The sequence below is a fragment of the Triturus cristatus genome, chromosome 8 (genome assembly GCF_964204655.1).
Source record: "Triturus cristatus chromosome 8, aTriCri1.1, whole genome shotgun sequence".
NCBI classification, from domain to species: Eukaryota; Metazoa; Chordata; class Amphibia; order Caudata; family Salamandridae; genus Triturus; species Triturus cristatus.
The window spans coordinates 1,639,789,194-1,639,802,582 of record NC_140591.1 but is presented as its reverse complement, the minus strand read 5'-3'; the positions used below and the strand labels follow the sequence as shown (position 1 = coordinate 1,639,802,582).

Sequence of the window (13,389 nt, the reverse complement as noted above, 5' to 3'; positions counted from 1 at the left end):
ACTAGAAAGAATTATAGCACATGACATAAACACAAAGTGGTTCCTTACTGTCCACATCAGCAGGTATGTGCCCGAAGAGTATGAGGTAAGGCTCATATAGCACATTTCTGTAGATCCAGTCCAATCGTTGCTCATTGTGCACAAGGATCGCTTGCTTAGATACCCCAAATGACATAATCAAAAGAAAAAACGGAAAGAAAAAGGTGGTGATGTCCCTTATCTGAAATAAGAAATAAAATAATGTAACCCCTTTAGCAAATATGTGCTACTGTTTGTACACCAAATCAAATTTACAAAGTGTAATGTGGTGATGGCATCATCACTTCTTGAAATAAAATAAACAAGCCTTGCACCATTTATATCATACAAAACAGAAAACTAAAATAATGTGCGAAGAAGCAAAACACAAAATAGAGTGCAAAAATGGATCATACTGTGCTGTCTTTCTTGCCATTTAACTCAATAGCTGCCAGATTTTATGAAGAGTCATTCATGAAAGCTGAAAAGCAATACAAAAACTACAATTGCCAACAGGCATAGGTGCTGGACTACCAACTGTCACAATCACAGGGGCCTCATTAGCCCTCTATACATAGTCCATGGCCATCCTGCGCTTCTTTTTTAGGTCGGAAGATCAGGTGGAATCACGCCTGCTGCGTGCTTGGTTCCCAGAGCCCATACTTCTGTTTCGTAGAAGGCTGAGGAGCACCGGCCAAGTACAGTTTCCCTACACTTTCAAGGCCTATCTGCTGTTAGGCAGAACTCTTTTTCTTCAGCTGCCCTCCCCTGCACTACAAGCCCAGTTTGTGTCTTCGGTGCCCCTGCTCATCTTGACACCTAATCTCCCTGTGCAGTGCCCTTACCCCACCACCCCCTCCATCACTGTTTTTTCTTGTTTGTGCTTTTACAATATGCCTGTAGCTGTCACACACTGCCCTGCTGCCAGCAGCAAAGAGCGGAATCACATAGCTATTGTGAGAAGTTGGCCTGGTATATGCCGTCCACTAATTAAAGTGGGCACCTTTCACCAGTCCAAATTACCCTTATGAATGTTCGGTCAAAGACAACCTTTATAAGAAGCTATCCTAGCTGTGGAGAGCAGCCTTCAGGCTAAGTCTCGAAGGAATGTAAAGCAGCTTGTTTTAGCAGAACAGAACCTCCTGAAATGACCAAATGAAAGGAGAACCACACAAGTGTTATATAAAAAATATGTATTTATTACTAAACACTCTCTACTGATCTCTATATGAGATTAGAACACAAAGCACGCAATATCTGATCAAAAGAACGACAGTAAATAGCACAATACACAGTGGGCTCCAGGGGGAGACTGAACCATATACTAAGTAAGTGGTATAACAACCACGACTTCAATAGACACAGTGCCTAGAGCATGTAGAATCGCTGGTACCCTAAGGAACCACCCACAGGAGTGACTCAGGAGACCCATGGGTGACGGGTGCAGTGTGGGAACACAGATGCGTTCTCCGTACAACGCTATGGGAAAGTCGCGGTTGGATAATTACATTTTAAGGACACTTCAGAGAAGACTTCAAGCAAACCCTTTGGAACATAGAAGGTTCTAAGACCAGCACCCTTGTGAGTACCAAGATACCCAGGTTACCTATTCCAGAGGAGCAGGGTGCATAGGGGTCAAGTGGTGTCGGAAACCCTTGTTGTTTTCAATGGCGTGCTGCAAAGAAGTACTGCTGCCGGGAAGATGAAAAGTGTCCGGTGGAATCCAAGCCTGGATCCGAGGTGAGAAGAACCTGAAAGCAGAGGGGACAGAGTCTGGGTCACTTCAGAGTGACCAGGGGCACGATAGACAAATGCCCACTCATGTCTGGTGCTTCAGGTGAGAAGAACGGATGCTTGACTCTGCAGCCACGGGGACCAGGAGACGTTGACGAGGACCAAAGTCCAGAGGTGACCTGTCCCATGAAGGATGTCTAGTGCTGGTGGGCCAGTGTCCGGATTGAACACCAATAAGCCTTGGCAACTGCAACCCACGAGGTCAGAAGATACAGGCTGTAGGAGGGACCAGCAAGGTCCAGGAGACTTTCGAAGCTAGGGGAAGTCAGGGCACGTCTAGAGCAACCAGGGTAGACCAAAGAAATTCAAAGTGACCATCACCAGGACCCACAGGCCAACAGACCAGGGATCGCGAGGGAACCTTGAGCAAATTTACAAAGCACCAGCCCACAGAGCACTCATGGAGTGGAGGCTAGAGATCTCCAGTCGAAATGCTGCTCGGGGTCGGGACTACACATAGTCCAAAGCACAGCCTCAGGGAATGCCAAGAAGCATATGCTGCTGCAAAAATACACGGTGCACAGGGGTTCAAGTTACACGGTCCCCACGAGGGATACTGGTCTCAGAGTTGCTGAGAGAGCAGATCAACCTCAAGGACACTTGGGAACCCACCTCCTGTGTTGCAGAAATCTTCGGAGTCCTCAGGAGCTTGGGAAATGCAAACCAGTCAGATGTGTTGAGGTGCCTGCTGCTGCAGAGGAGTAACTCCTTTACTCCAAGGGAGATTCTTCTGTTGTCCAGCGAAGTGTAGACCGTCAAAGTACTTGGTTTCTGTAGCAGAGTTTAATCCAGGTAAAAATCTAAAGTCCTGTGTTCATGTTTCCTACTTTATACCCAAGAAGGGGTTGGACTAACTTTAGGGACCCTCCTATGGGAGGGTCAGGACAGAGGGGTGGTTACACCCATGTCCTTTTTTCATTTTTGCACCAGAGCAGGAGCAAATGGCTCCTGCAACTGCTTTGAGCTGAACTATGCATGGGGACACCAAATGTGCCCCCAGTGCAGACTTTCTGACACTCTAAGAGTGCCCCCATCCAGCCCCAATACACTAAAGCCTGTCTGGGAGGTGTTCACACCTCCCTGTGACAGAAAACCTATTGTCCGGCCTTCCTCTGGCCGAGCACGGCTCAGCAACAGGAGGGCAGACTCATGTCTGCGGCTGGCAGCATCCATTTTGTGATGCCCAGGTCGAGAAAGCTGGTACCGGGCATACCAGTGATCCACATATGTCCCTCTAGTAGGGTGGAATCATACCTCCCACACCAGTTACTGGTGTGGAGGTATGATTCCAAGGTGTTTGATACCAAACATGACATGTCTCTATGCAGCCGTTTTAAAATTAACATTTACCGCAAGGTTTATAATGCACTTAAATAAATATCTTTGGCTGCATCACAGACAACCCCTGTGAATGGATTCCGAAGGCTGCAGAGGGGCCATACTCATGCAGGGGCAACCTCTCACATAAAAGCCAGTACCCAGCCTTCAGGATTGTTAAGGCTTGTTGTTAGAAATGGGGGTCTCTGGTTGGCAATGGCTGACCACTGTCCAAGTAGAGACCCTTCTTCGTAAGTCAGAGTAAGCAGACTACACCCTTTGATAACCCCTGCTCAATCCTGTGGTAATGTAGCACGAGCAGCTAGGCTTATCTCAGAGGCAATGTGTGAAACATTTATGACCATGCACAGTAACACAGTGAAGAACACTACAAATGGACACCATTCAAGTAGTTATCAAAAATAAGTACCTTTATATATAGACTTAACACAAGACCAATAACAGTGAAAATCCACAATACTAGAAAATAGGGTTACTCTAAAAATGCTGCAAAAATAGTTCAAGGTGCACAAAGTGATGTTCAGTTCACTGCAGTGGTCTCTGTAACCCTTTTACTCACAAGGTATCTGGATTCTGTAGCAAGGCAACAAAAATGTCGCAAAGGAGTTGTAGCGATAAATTTCCTCAAGCTAACCAGTGATGCATTGAATCCTTACCGCAAGGGAGGATGATGCGCTGGGTTGCGGGCAGGTTAAAGCGACAAACTTCTGCACGCTAAGCCGGTGATGCGATGAAATCTTTGCCGCTAAGGGAGGATGATTCGCTGAGCCTGTTGCGTGTGCGATCTTGCTGCGATAAAAGAAAATGGCGCTCCGCGAGGGAGCGACGTTCCTGATGCGATGCGGGGAATATGGCGAATGCTCGGCGTCTGTTGTAGGGGATTGGGCACAAATATTTGTACCCCCAAAGTCTTTGTTCTTAGGAGTCACAAGTCTCTGAACCCAGCCAGAACCAGTTCTGCCCAGCCCTGGAGCACTTTGTTTACCAGGCTGCATCCTTCCTTTCAGAAAGAGGAGGTCTGCCTTCAGACGCACAGTGGGAGGTGGAGCCAGCATTCACCTTGCCAGGCACAGCCTTATTCCAGTGCAGGAGCTACCCCTCCCCTCACACTCAGGCAGATCTCTCTATTCAACCTAGGTCTGACTCAGCCTGCCCTGTCCCTCCAAACCAGACAGCCAATACACATGATAGCAGAGCACACTGGAAGGCTTAGGCAAGAAAGTACCTATACTCTAAAAGTGGTAGTTTCAAACACAGAATATAAAGATAACCTTCACTCAAATATGTATTTTAATATTCTGAGCTCAGGCATACTAAATTCGTTTTTCTACCATGTTCTGTGGGTCAGTTAGGAGTATAGAATGTAATAGCCAAAACCTCCCATTCTGGCCTATGGAGAACAGGTAGCCTAACAGTAGTGAAAAACGAAATTGGGTGTAATTCACTACTAGGACATGCTACACACATTAGAGCATGTCCTACCTTACACATACAATGCACCCTATCAGAAGGGTGTCTTACGGGATGCCAAGGGAAGGTTCAGGGGCTGGGAAGTGGGTGCACTTCACAGCCAAGATGGCAGTTCTGGACTGCACGCAGACACTGCAGTGGCAGGCCTGAGACACACTTTACAAGCTGCTTCCGTGGGTGTCACAAACCAGTGCTGCAGGCCCACCAGCAGCATTCGGTTTACCAGCTCTGGACACACACGGGCCACGCTACTAGGGCAGCCGCGGACCGTGTAGGGCGTGTTAGTTGGGCGGTGACGTGGCGCAGAGGAGGGGCAGGGTGGGGGGTATAATGCGATGCAGCGCGCGCAACGAAATTCGTTTTATTAAATGTTTTCTTAACTTACCTGAAATCGGCCGTATGCCGCATTTTGCAACCCCCCACCCTGCCCCTCCTCTGCGCCACGTCACCGCCCCACTAACACGCCCTACACGGTCCGCGGCTGTACTAGGGACTAACAGATAAACCAAATAAGCCAATCATAGATGTACCAATTCACATGTCATCTTTACAAAGGGAGCATTCACGCTGTGGCACTGAATGGCAGTGGCACAGCGCCCAGAGCATCTATAACCAGCAAAAACAGAGGAGACACAGCGAAAAATGGAAGGGAGACTCACGCCAATTGTCCAGGTCTAACACCTGTCATAGGCATGACTGATAGGTTTATATGTGTAGTGATTTAGAACAGATATAGGGAACCTATACACAGGCTGCAGTAGCAGACCTGTTGTGCCATTTTGAATGGCCTCTCGGGGGGCACAATACATGCTTCAGCCTCTGGGAGGCCTCTGGGGTACCTATGACCTGGGTACATGGTGTACCATATACCAGGGACTGATAAGGGTACCCCAGAACCCAATCCGGAGTGTACCTAAAGTACTTAGCCCAGAGGTGATAAATAAGGTGCGAGTGCCGCTCGTGACCAGTGCACATACCCCTATAACAAGTGTTGTCCTTGGGATATGCAAATTGATAGGCCCTGAGAGTCCCCTTGACCAGCGGGTATCGTCCCTCTACACTGGTGATAAAGGGGTCTTACCCTGCTGCAAGGTGGTGCCCTTCGAGGTACCTGCTTGGGGCGAGTGTATTTACCTGGTGAAGCCTCTGGCCCCCATTTAGGCAGTCTGCATGGTCGGCTGTGAACCTGTGGACAGGGTAGGCAGTAGCGGGCACCGGGCATTTCCCTGGTGGTCCGCCAGGGTGTGGGACGGTTTTGGGACCCTGGGAGCCTTTTTTGTTACGGGGCATGAGGTAATTCAGTTTTCCGATCCCGTTCGCATTTAGCCACCATTTTGTGTCCCGCCGCCATTTTGTGTTGCCCTCACTCAGGCAGCACGGTGAACGAGGTGTTGTTTTCCTCTTCCGACTGCAACGTGTCAAATAACCTCCTGCCTCTGTTTAAAGCTGATGTCAGAGTCTGGCCGACTCCACTAATCCTCGTCTGGTTTGGCTGATCCCTGTCTCGACTATCTGTTGGTTCGCACCATTCTTTCCTGACTTTATCTTATCCTCTGGCCTTCGCTATTCTTTACTCGTATTCTCTTATTTCACAACTGTCTTCCGAGGCATACAAATGTGTCCTGCCACCTACATGTCGAATTATAAACACTACCACTGATTAACTTGTGGGGAAGGGTGACAAACACAGTTGGAAGAGAGGCTTATTTGAGTTGCTTAATATCTTGTTTTCACATTCTTGGTTAACCCTGTATGCATTGGGAGTGTTCTTTGTGAATATGTGTGTTATAAAAGATTGTGCGCCACGAAGTAAAGTGGCAGTCTCCTAAGAACATACCGAGTGTACTTCTGGGACAACTGTACTTAGCTGCAGCTAATAAACCTGATCTTCTACGCCTAACGGAGTGTCCCGTGTCTCTGTTCGACAAAGCAGGTGAACTCAGGAGATTAAGGCGTACCCTGCGCCGCCAGGCCCATAAGGCTGTGATTCTTCAGGCAGTTTTAGCAGCATATCTGCAATATCGGCCTCTGGAACAAAATTGGTGAAACCGGCCCTGGCAAAAAGCTCGGCCGCATTCCCAACCCACCGGGGCCGGACAAGCACTTTGCCAGGGCCGGTTTTGGTTCCCAGTCTGACCCTGCCTGTGGATGTTCCTGGGTGGTGGTAAAGGGGAATCCTTAGCTGTGGGACTGGCCTGGTAGAGCGCTGGAGTATGGTGCCTGCAGATAGAGGTGAAGTGCGGCCTGGCATGGTGTCTGTGGCACCGACGTACATCCCCGGCAGGGGATCGGCTGCATTTGGGTGTGGATTTCAATGAGGCCGTTAAGAGTGCAGCTGAGAGCTCTCCATGCCTGGAGTCTGGGCCGAGTGAGGAGATCCAGCTGCTACGGCGAGCTGCCACTGGCACCGGGGGAGTGAGGCACTGTCCCATGTGGCCAGTGATGTGTCTGCACGCACGGTAGTTGGAGCAAGAGCAGTGCAAAGGCCCAGTAAGCAAGCAGACATTCTACTGATGGACGCTGTGGGCACAGAATAGTGAGTCATAGGCCCCCACTGCTCCACAGACTGACCTGTGTTGCTAAAGGGGTGAAAGTGCAAAATACCTGAGGAATGTGGTGCCCCTGGGTGCCAGGGTTGGCGTCAATTGCTAGACTTTTAACATTTCAATCCCAAAACCTCAGTTGGGCAAGATGTCTGTCCAGGCGTGTGAGGATGCCAAGCCTGCACCAGAACACGGCTCACTTTCTGCATTTGTGGCACTACCATCATCCAGCCAACTGGCAGACCCTTCTGTGACAGCACCAAGATGGAGGAAATGGATTGGGTGGGTGGAGCATTATTTTTTCGCCACGCGCAAAACAGATGGAGCTGTTAAGCGATTGACGATGTTGCACATGGGAGGGGATGAACTTTATGAGCTGTTTGTGGACTTACCTTATACTGGGGCTGATGAGATACTTTGACACGGTGGTGAAGGCGGTGAAAAGACATTTCAACCCTCAATTAAATCTGGAGTTTTGCCATTTCAAGTTGATGCAAGCACGACAACAGGAAGGCAAAACCATTGATATGGATTTTGCGCTGCTGCGCAAGTTGGCCAGCACATGCGTTGGTATAGACTGCAAGTGGAAATAGGAGCACAGCTCATTCAGGGTTGTTGTTCTGCCAACCCAAGAAAACTGATTCTGAGGCAGCCTGGAATCTGGCTGGATGATATCCTCATACTGAGACGATCTCATGAGTTGACGGATGCAAGCGCTGGTGAAATGGATTCTGCACTAGCCTGGGCCTCTACAACCTCATCACCGTCAGGCCTGGTCAAAGTTAAGGAGGAAGTAGGGGGACCAGTGCCCAACTGTGGGCTCACCAGTCATAAACCCAGAGGCTGCCGGGCTACAGGGAAACCCTGTCTAAAGTGTGGGCGTCCAAACAACTTCGAGAAAGTGCGCCAGATTGAAACCCGACCATCAGGCGCGGTGTGAAAAGTAGACATATAGTAGAGTAAAGCTCCTGTTGGATGAAGACAAGGAGCTGGACCAGAAACAGAAGGTGCAACAGCAGATGACGCTGTTGGGAAGAGAGCAAAGAAGACAAAGTGGAGGTGTTTACCATCTCGTTTACAGCCACAACAACCAGAAGTGAAGGCCATCGCTCTGTGACACATGGATATCGGAGGAGTGTCAATAGCAGCCCTCATTGATACTGGCGTGTCAGTTGACGTCCTCTACTCTGAACAATGCCTTAGACTACAGCCCTGACCAAAGCACATGACTGTAGGAAGCTGGCTCTGCATGTATTGTACCAAAGTAAGGTATAGAGTCCAGGGAGTCCCCAGAGGTGTAACACAGGCTAAATTAGATAATCACTAACCGATCTATTTGTGGTAGAGTGGTCAAGCAGTTAGGCTTATCAGGAGGGTGTGTTAAGCATTTATTGTCTTCACTCAATCAAGGCTGGAAGCACACACTCAGAGACAGGATCCAGACCATTAAAGTAAGTATAAAATTGTATACTTGTTTTCTTCTCTAGAACCAAGCAGGACTTGGCACAGGCAAGTTAGAAATACTTTCAAATACAAGGCTGGACAATGAAATGCAATAGTGGGGAGTATAGGAAATGTTAATGGTTTGTATTTGCTTTCAAAACAGTTTAGAACACATAGAAATTACTTTCGCTTACTTTCTTGCTAAATTAACTACTAAGGGTGATATGCCTAGATATCACACTGTAGGTCCTACAATAGCAAAGTAAGTAGGACAGTTTTACGTGTTAAACACAGTTATTAGTGTTCCATACAAAAATCAGGTCGATGTTAGACCTGGCAGCATTGGCGTGGGTCTCCCCTGCATTTTCTTTCCTTTCCCTCCTGTGTTTTTTATGTATATTGGACTTTGTTTTGCTGGTCTATAGATGCTTTGGGCACTTTGCCACTGCTGTTCAGTGCTCCCTTTGTAAATTGTTGTGATGGATTGGTTTATCCATGATTGGCTATTTGATTTACTAGTCAGACCCTAGTACAGTGCACTATGTGTGCCCAGAGCCTGTAAATCAAATGCTGCTAGTGGGCTGCTGCACTGATTGTGCCACCCACAAAAGTAGGCTTGTAAAATGCAACTCTGGCCAGCCATTGCAGAGCTTGTGGGCAGTCTGGGACTGCCATGTCGACTTGGCAAGTGCACACACTTCTTCTTCACGTGTGGAGAGTGAGAGAATGGATCAGACAGCTGCGTTCTCCCAATTAAACTTTTTTTCACTCAAGGCAACTGTTGCCTACAACTGTGTTCCCCACGAGTGGTTACAGTTTCTTCCTCGAGATGGTCCTACACTACTTTTCGTCAGTTGGAATATCAAAGATATTGACGGAAACGCCTCACTCACATAATAGTGACATGCTTCATCATCGGCGTTACCTCCACACCCACATAAGGTGGTACTATCTGGGCGGACTCAACCATAGATATACCGGGAGTTCTTATAAGTAGGTCACTGGTTAAGAGGTGAACCAGATTTTTCTTGTTTCATACATTAAAAATACCTACAAGTGTACCTCCTCTTGATACTTTATTCTGAGGCACTTGTGATATCAATAAAAGCCTAATGTTGGGGTTTTTTTGAACATTAGTGTGTTCAAATTTACCCTCTACTCGATGCCAACATGTTTCGGCCCTCCCTAAGTAGCCCAGTCGGGTCTGGGGCCTTCGTCAGGGCGTGGTGTTTCTAAAGCCTACTTATGAGTCCCTATTGGGGCTTTTTACATGTACTTCAAGCACACCAAGGTGAGGCCTAGTGCACTCACCTGTAAGTCTTTTGTTCGAACTCCAGTAGTATTTCTATAAGGAGTAAAAAAGATTTTTTAAATATACACTCTAATATCTAATTGATACATGACTTCTGTACATCTAAAGTGCTCATAATTATTACAATGATATTGAGTGATTTTGTGCCAACTGACTCCGTGCTCACTATTCACTTGCATGTGAGACTATTTATTCGTGTTTAGTATATAAATGCCATCTCCGTTGTGCTGGTCCCCTCAAAAAATGACCTCCACCACCCACAGTGATGATACACTTACATGTCTGTAGTGTTTTTTAGAACACGAAGTGCTTCTTGTTTTCTTGGGGGCGTGGTGATTGTACACCCGTGTGATCCGAAGGATCGGTGTACAATAGACTCCCTTGGATTTCAATTTGAGCCCCATGCACCCAATTTCTGAGTGTTGCTGTGCTCTTATCCACAATCTATAGATTCATTTTTTGTACTCATTTAACTTTTATTGTGTATGCATTCAGAATGTTTTTGAGTGCGCCCTAATTGGTGCATAGCTCACCTACTGATGGATGCTATTGTGCATCATGCAGGACAAAGTGTGTCAAAGGTGGCGTCCTGTAGTCAAACACTGTATTAAATAAGAGAAGTTCAATTACTAAAAACATTGTGTCTCATACCCTCTCCTTGTATGTCTGTCCACAACCTTAGACCCCCACTGATTCTGTTAGTTATATCACTTGCCCATATATAGTAGACACATGTGGGGGGGGAAAAACAAGGTTGGAAGAAGAAAAAGAGGGGGGACGGGATTCATATGGATTTTGTTAAAAAATCCGTTCTTTTCTGTTTTCAATTGTGTGGTGATCTCACCTCCATTACTACAATAATATTTGTGGTGTTTATAATTACTCCCAGTGGTTTCCGCCATTAGTTTGCCACATGTCGAAGATTATTTAAATCGTTCAGACATGTAAGTGTATCATCACTGTGGGTGGTGGAGGTCATTTTTTGAGGGGACCAGCACAACGGAGATGGCATTTATATACTAAACACGAATAAATAGTCTCACATGCAAGTGAATAGTGAGCACGGAGTCAGTTGGCACAAAATCACTCAATATCATTGTAATAATTATGAGCACTTTAGATGTACAGAAGTCATGTATCAATTAGATATTAGAGTGTATATTTAAAAAATCTTTTTTACTCCTTATAGAAATACTACTGGAGTTCGAACAAAAGACTTACAGGTGAGTGCACTAGGCTTCACCTTGGTGTGCATGAAGTACATGTAAAAAGCCCCAATAGGGACTCATAAGTAGGCTTTAGAAACACCACGCCCTGACGAAGGCCCCAGACCCGACTGGGCTACTTAGGGAGGGCCGAAACATGTTGGCATCGAGTAGAGGGTAAATTTGAACACACTAATGTTCAAAAAAACCCCAACATTAGGCTTTTATTGATATCACAAGTGCCTCAGAATAAAGTATCAAGAGGAGGTACACTTGTAGGTATTTTTAATGTATGAAACAAGAAAAATCTGGTTCACCTCTTAACCAGTGACCTACTTATAAGAACTCCCGGTATATCTATGGTTGAGTCCGCCCAGATAGTACCACCTTATCTGGGTGTGGAGGTAACGCCGATGATGAAGCATGTCACTATTATGTGAGTGAGGCGTTTCCGTCAATATCTTTGATATTCCAACTGACGAAAAGTAGTGTAGGACCATCTCGAGGAAGAAACTGTAACCACTCGTGGGGAACACAGTTGTAGGCAACAGTTGCCTTGAGTGAAAAAAAGTTTAATTGGGAGAACGCAGCTGTCTGATCCATTCTCTCACTCTCCACACGTGAAGAAGAATTCTGAGGGGCCTCCACAGCCCTGAGAGTTAACAATACGACCCTTGAGAAAAGGGTAGGGTACCCCTGCAAAAAAATCTTTTATCAAAGGGATTTCCCGTAAAAATATCTTAGGCAAACCCCCATATATAGAGCCACAAAAGGGTTGGAATATGGCAGAAGGATTAGCCTATGATGATGATGAAATATCATCTATCCTAGCACAACCATCATTAATCTCCGACACCACACTTACACAGGTGATCCAAAATAATGGGGATTGGGATTCATTAACTGAATTAAAAAGGACTCAATTGAAAACCCTACTGCACGGAGCGATTATGACCGAATATTTGAGGGGTAATATCGCTCCAAATGGTCTGATCGTAGTAAACTCTCCACGAATTTTCCTCAATGACCCAGAATTCAGACGCAGTTGGGCATTGATCGCTTGGAAATGTACCAGAGATTGGTTGGTTTTAATTATTAAAACAGCGAAAAGACTTTCTGACGCCCTACTCATAGAGATAAAGACACTGGAAAATGGATTAAAAACCCAAATAACGATTGCACAATTCAAAAAGAAACTGGAAGAAAATAACAAAATTATAAATGAATACAAAGAATATTTAACTCAAGCGAAAATCACAAAATTTCAGAAAGATCTAAAAAGGTTCCAATTTGAAAAGACTTTTCCGTACTCTAAGGAAGACTACAACCCTACAGAAAAAGAGAGATCTGATTTCTCAGATACAGAGAGCACAGGATCTGAAAAATATTCCAGCGACTCGTCCTTCGAAGAACGGAAGGGGAAGAATTGGAAAAGAGGAAACAGATCCAGAAGAAATCGGGGAGTATATCAACAAATGGGCCAGTACCAACAACCACCCCCGTTTGGATGGAATCCATTCATGCAACAACCTTTCCAACCTCCCCAATTTGGATACAATTGGCAACCCTATCAACAACCTTTTTTAGGGAGAGGTTCCAGACGAGGCGGCAACAACCGGAGAGGTCCAAGAGTACAATGGGAAACAAACAGAGACGACCCCACACTACAGGAACCCAGACCCAGCACGAGCAAGGCCCCTCGGGAATATTAAATCTTAGTACCAGGGTGCTCACGAAAACCCAAGAGGTTGTGTTAAATAAAGGACTTGGCTTTGTTCCAACCAACAGATCTAACATCTTCAACGTTAGGATTGAAGTGGCTGAATTTTTCCTAAGACTACGATTATCGGTCTTTTTCAAAGACACGGAAGAACTAACTGAACAAGAGGAAGAGGAGAAAAATACGGGTCTGAGAAAAAAATCGAGATTCACCCCACCAAATCATACGATGCCACCCGCCTTACTAGCGTTTGAAACAGCAGTAACACGGGAAATTGACCTGCTAAGAAACAAGGAGACAAGAGTGTTCAACAACCTCTCTTCCATGGAACGGAAAACCCTGTCAGAATTTGACAAGATGCAGGATGTGATCATAAAACCTGCGGACAAAGGGGGAGCAACGGTGATTCTACCCATCGAAGTTTACAGAGGCGAATGTTTGAAACTCCTTAACGAACCCCGGAACTACTTAAGGTTACAAAGAGACCCGACTGCAAATTTGAAAAAAGAAATATACGAGATGGTAACAAAAGCAGAAGAGGAGGGG

At 46.2% G+C, this 13,389-nt stretch overlaps 1 protein-coding gene across 1 annotated transcript in view; it reads right to left on the bottom strand.

The window, feature by feature from the left end:
* Nucleotides 1-13,389, bottom strand: part of LOC146808472 (transient receptor potential cation channel subfamily M member 2-like) — a 2,315,843-nt gene that overhangs the window by 402,868 nt on the left and 1,899,586 nt on the right. The window contains exon 22 of the mRNA XM_085623958.1: nucleotides 49-220. Coding sequence (XP_085480084.1) covers nucleotides 49-220 — 172 coding nt within the window. The remainder of the gene's footprint in view (nucleotides 1-48; nucleotides 221-13,389) is intronic.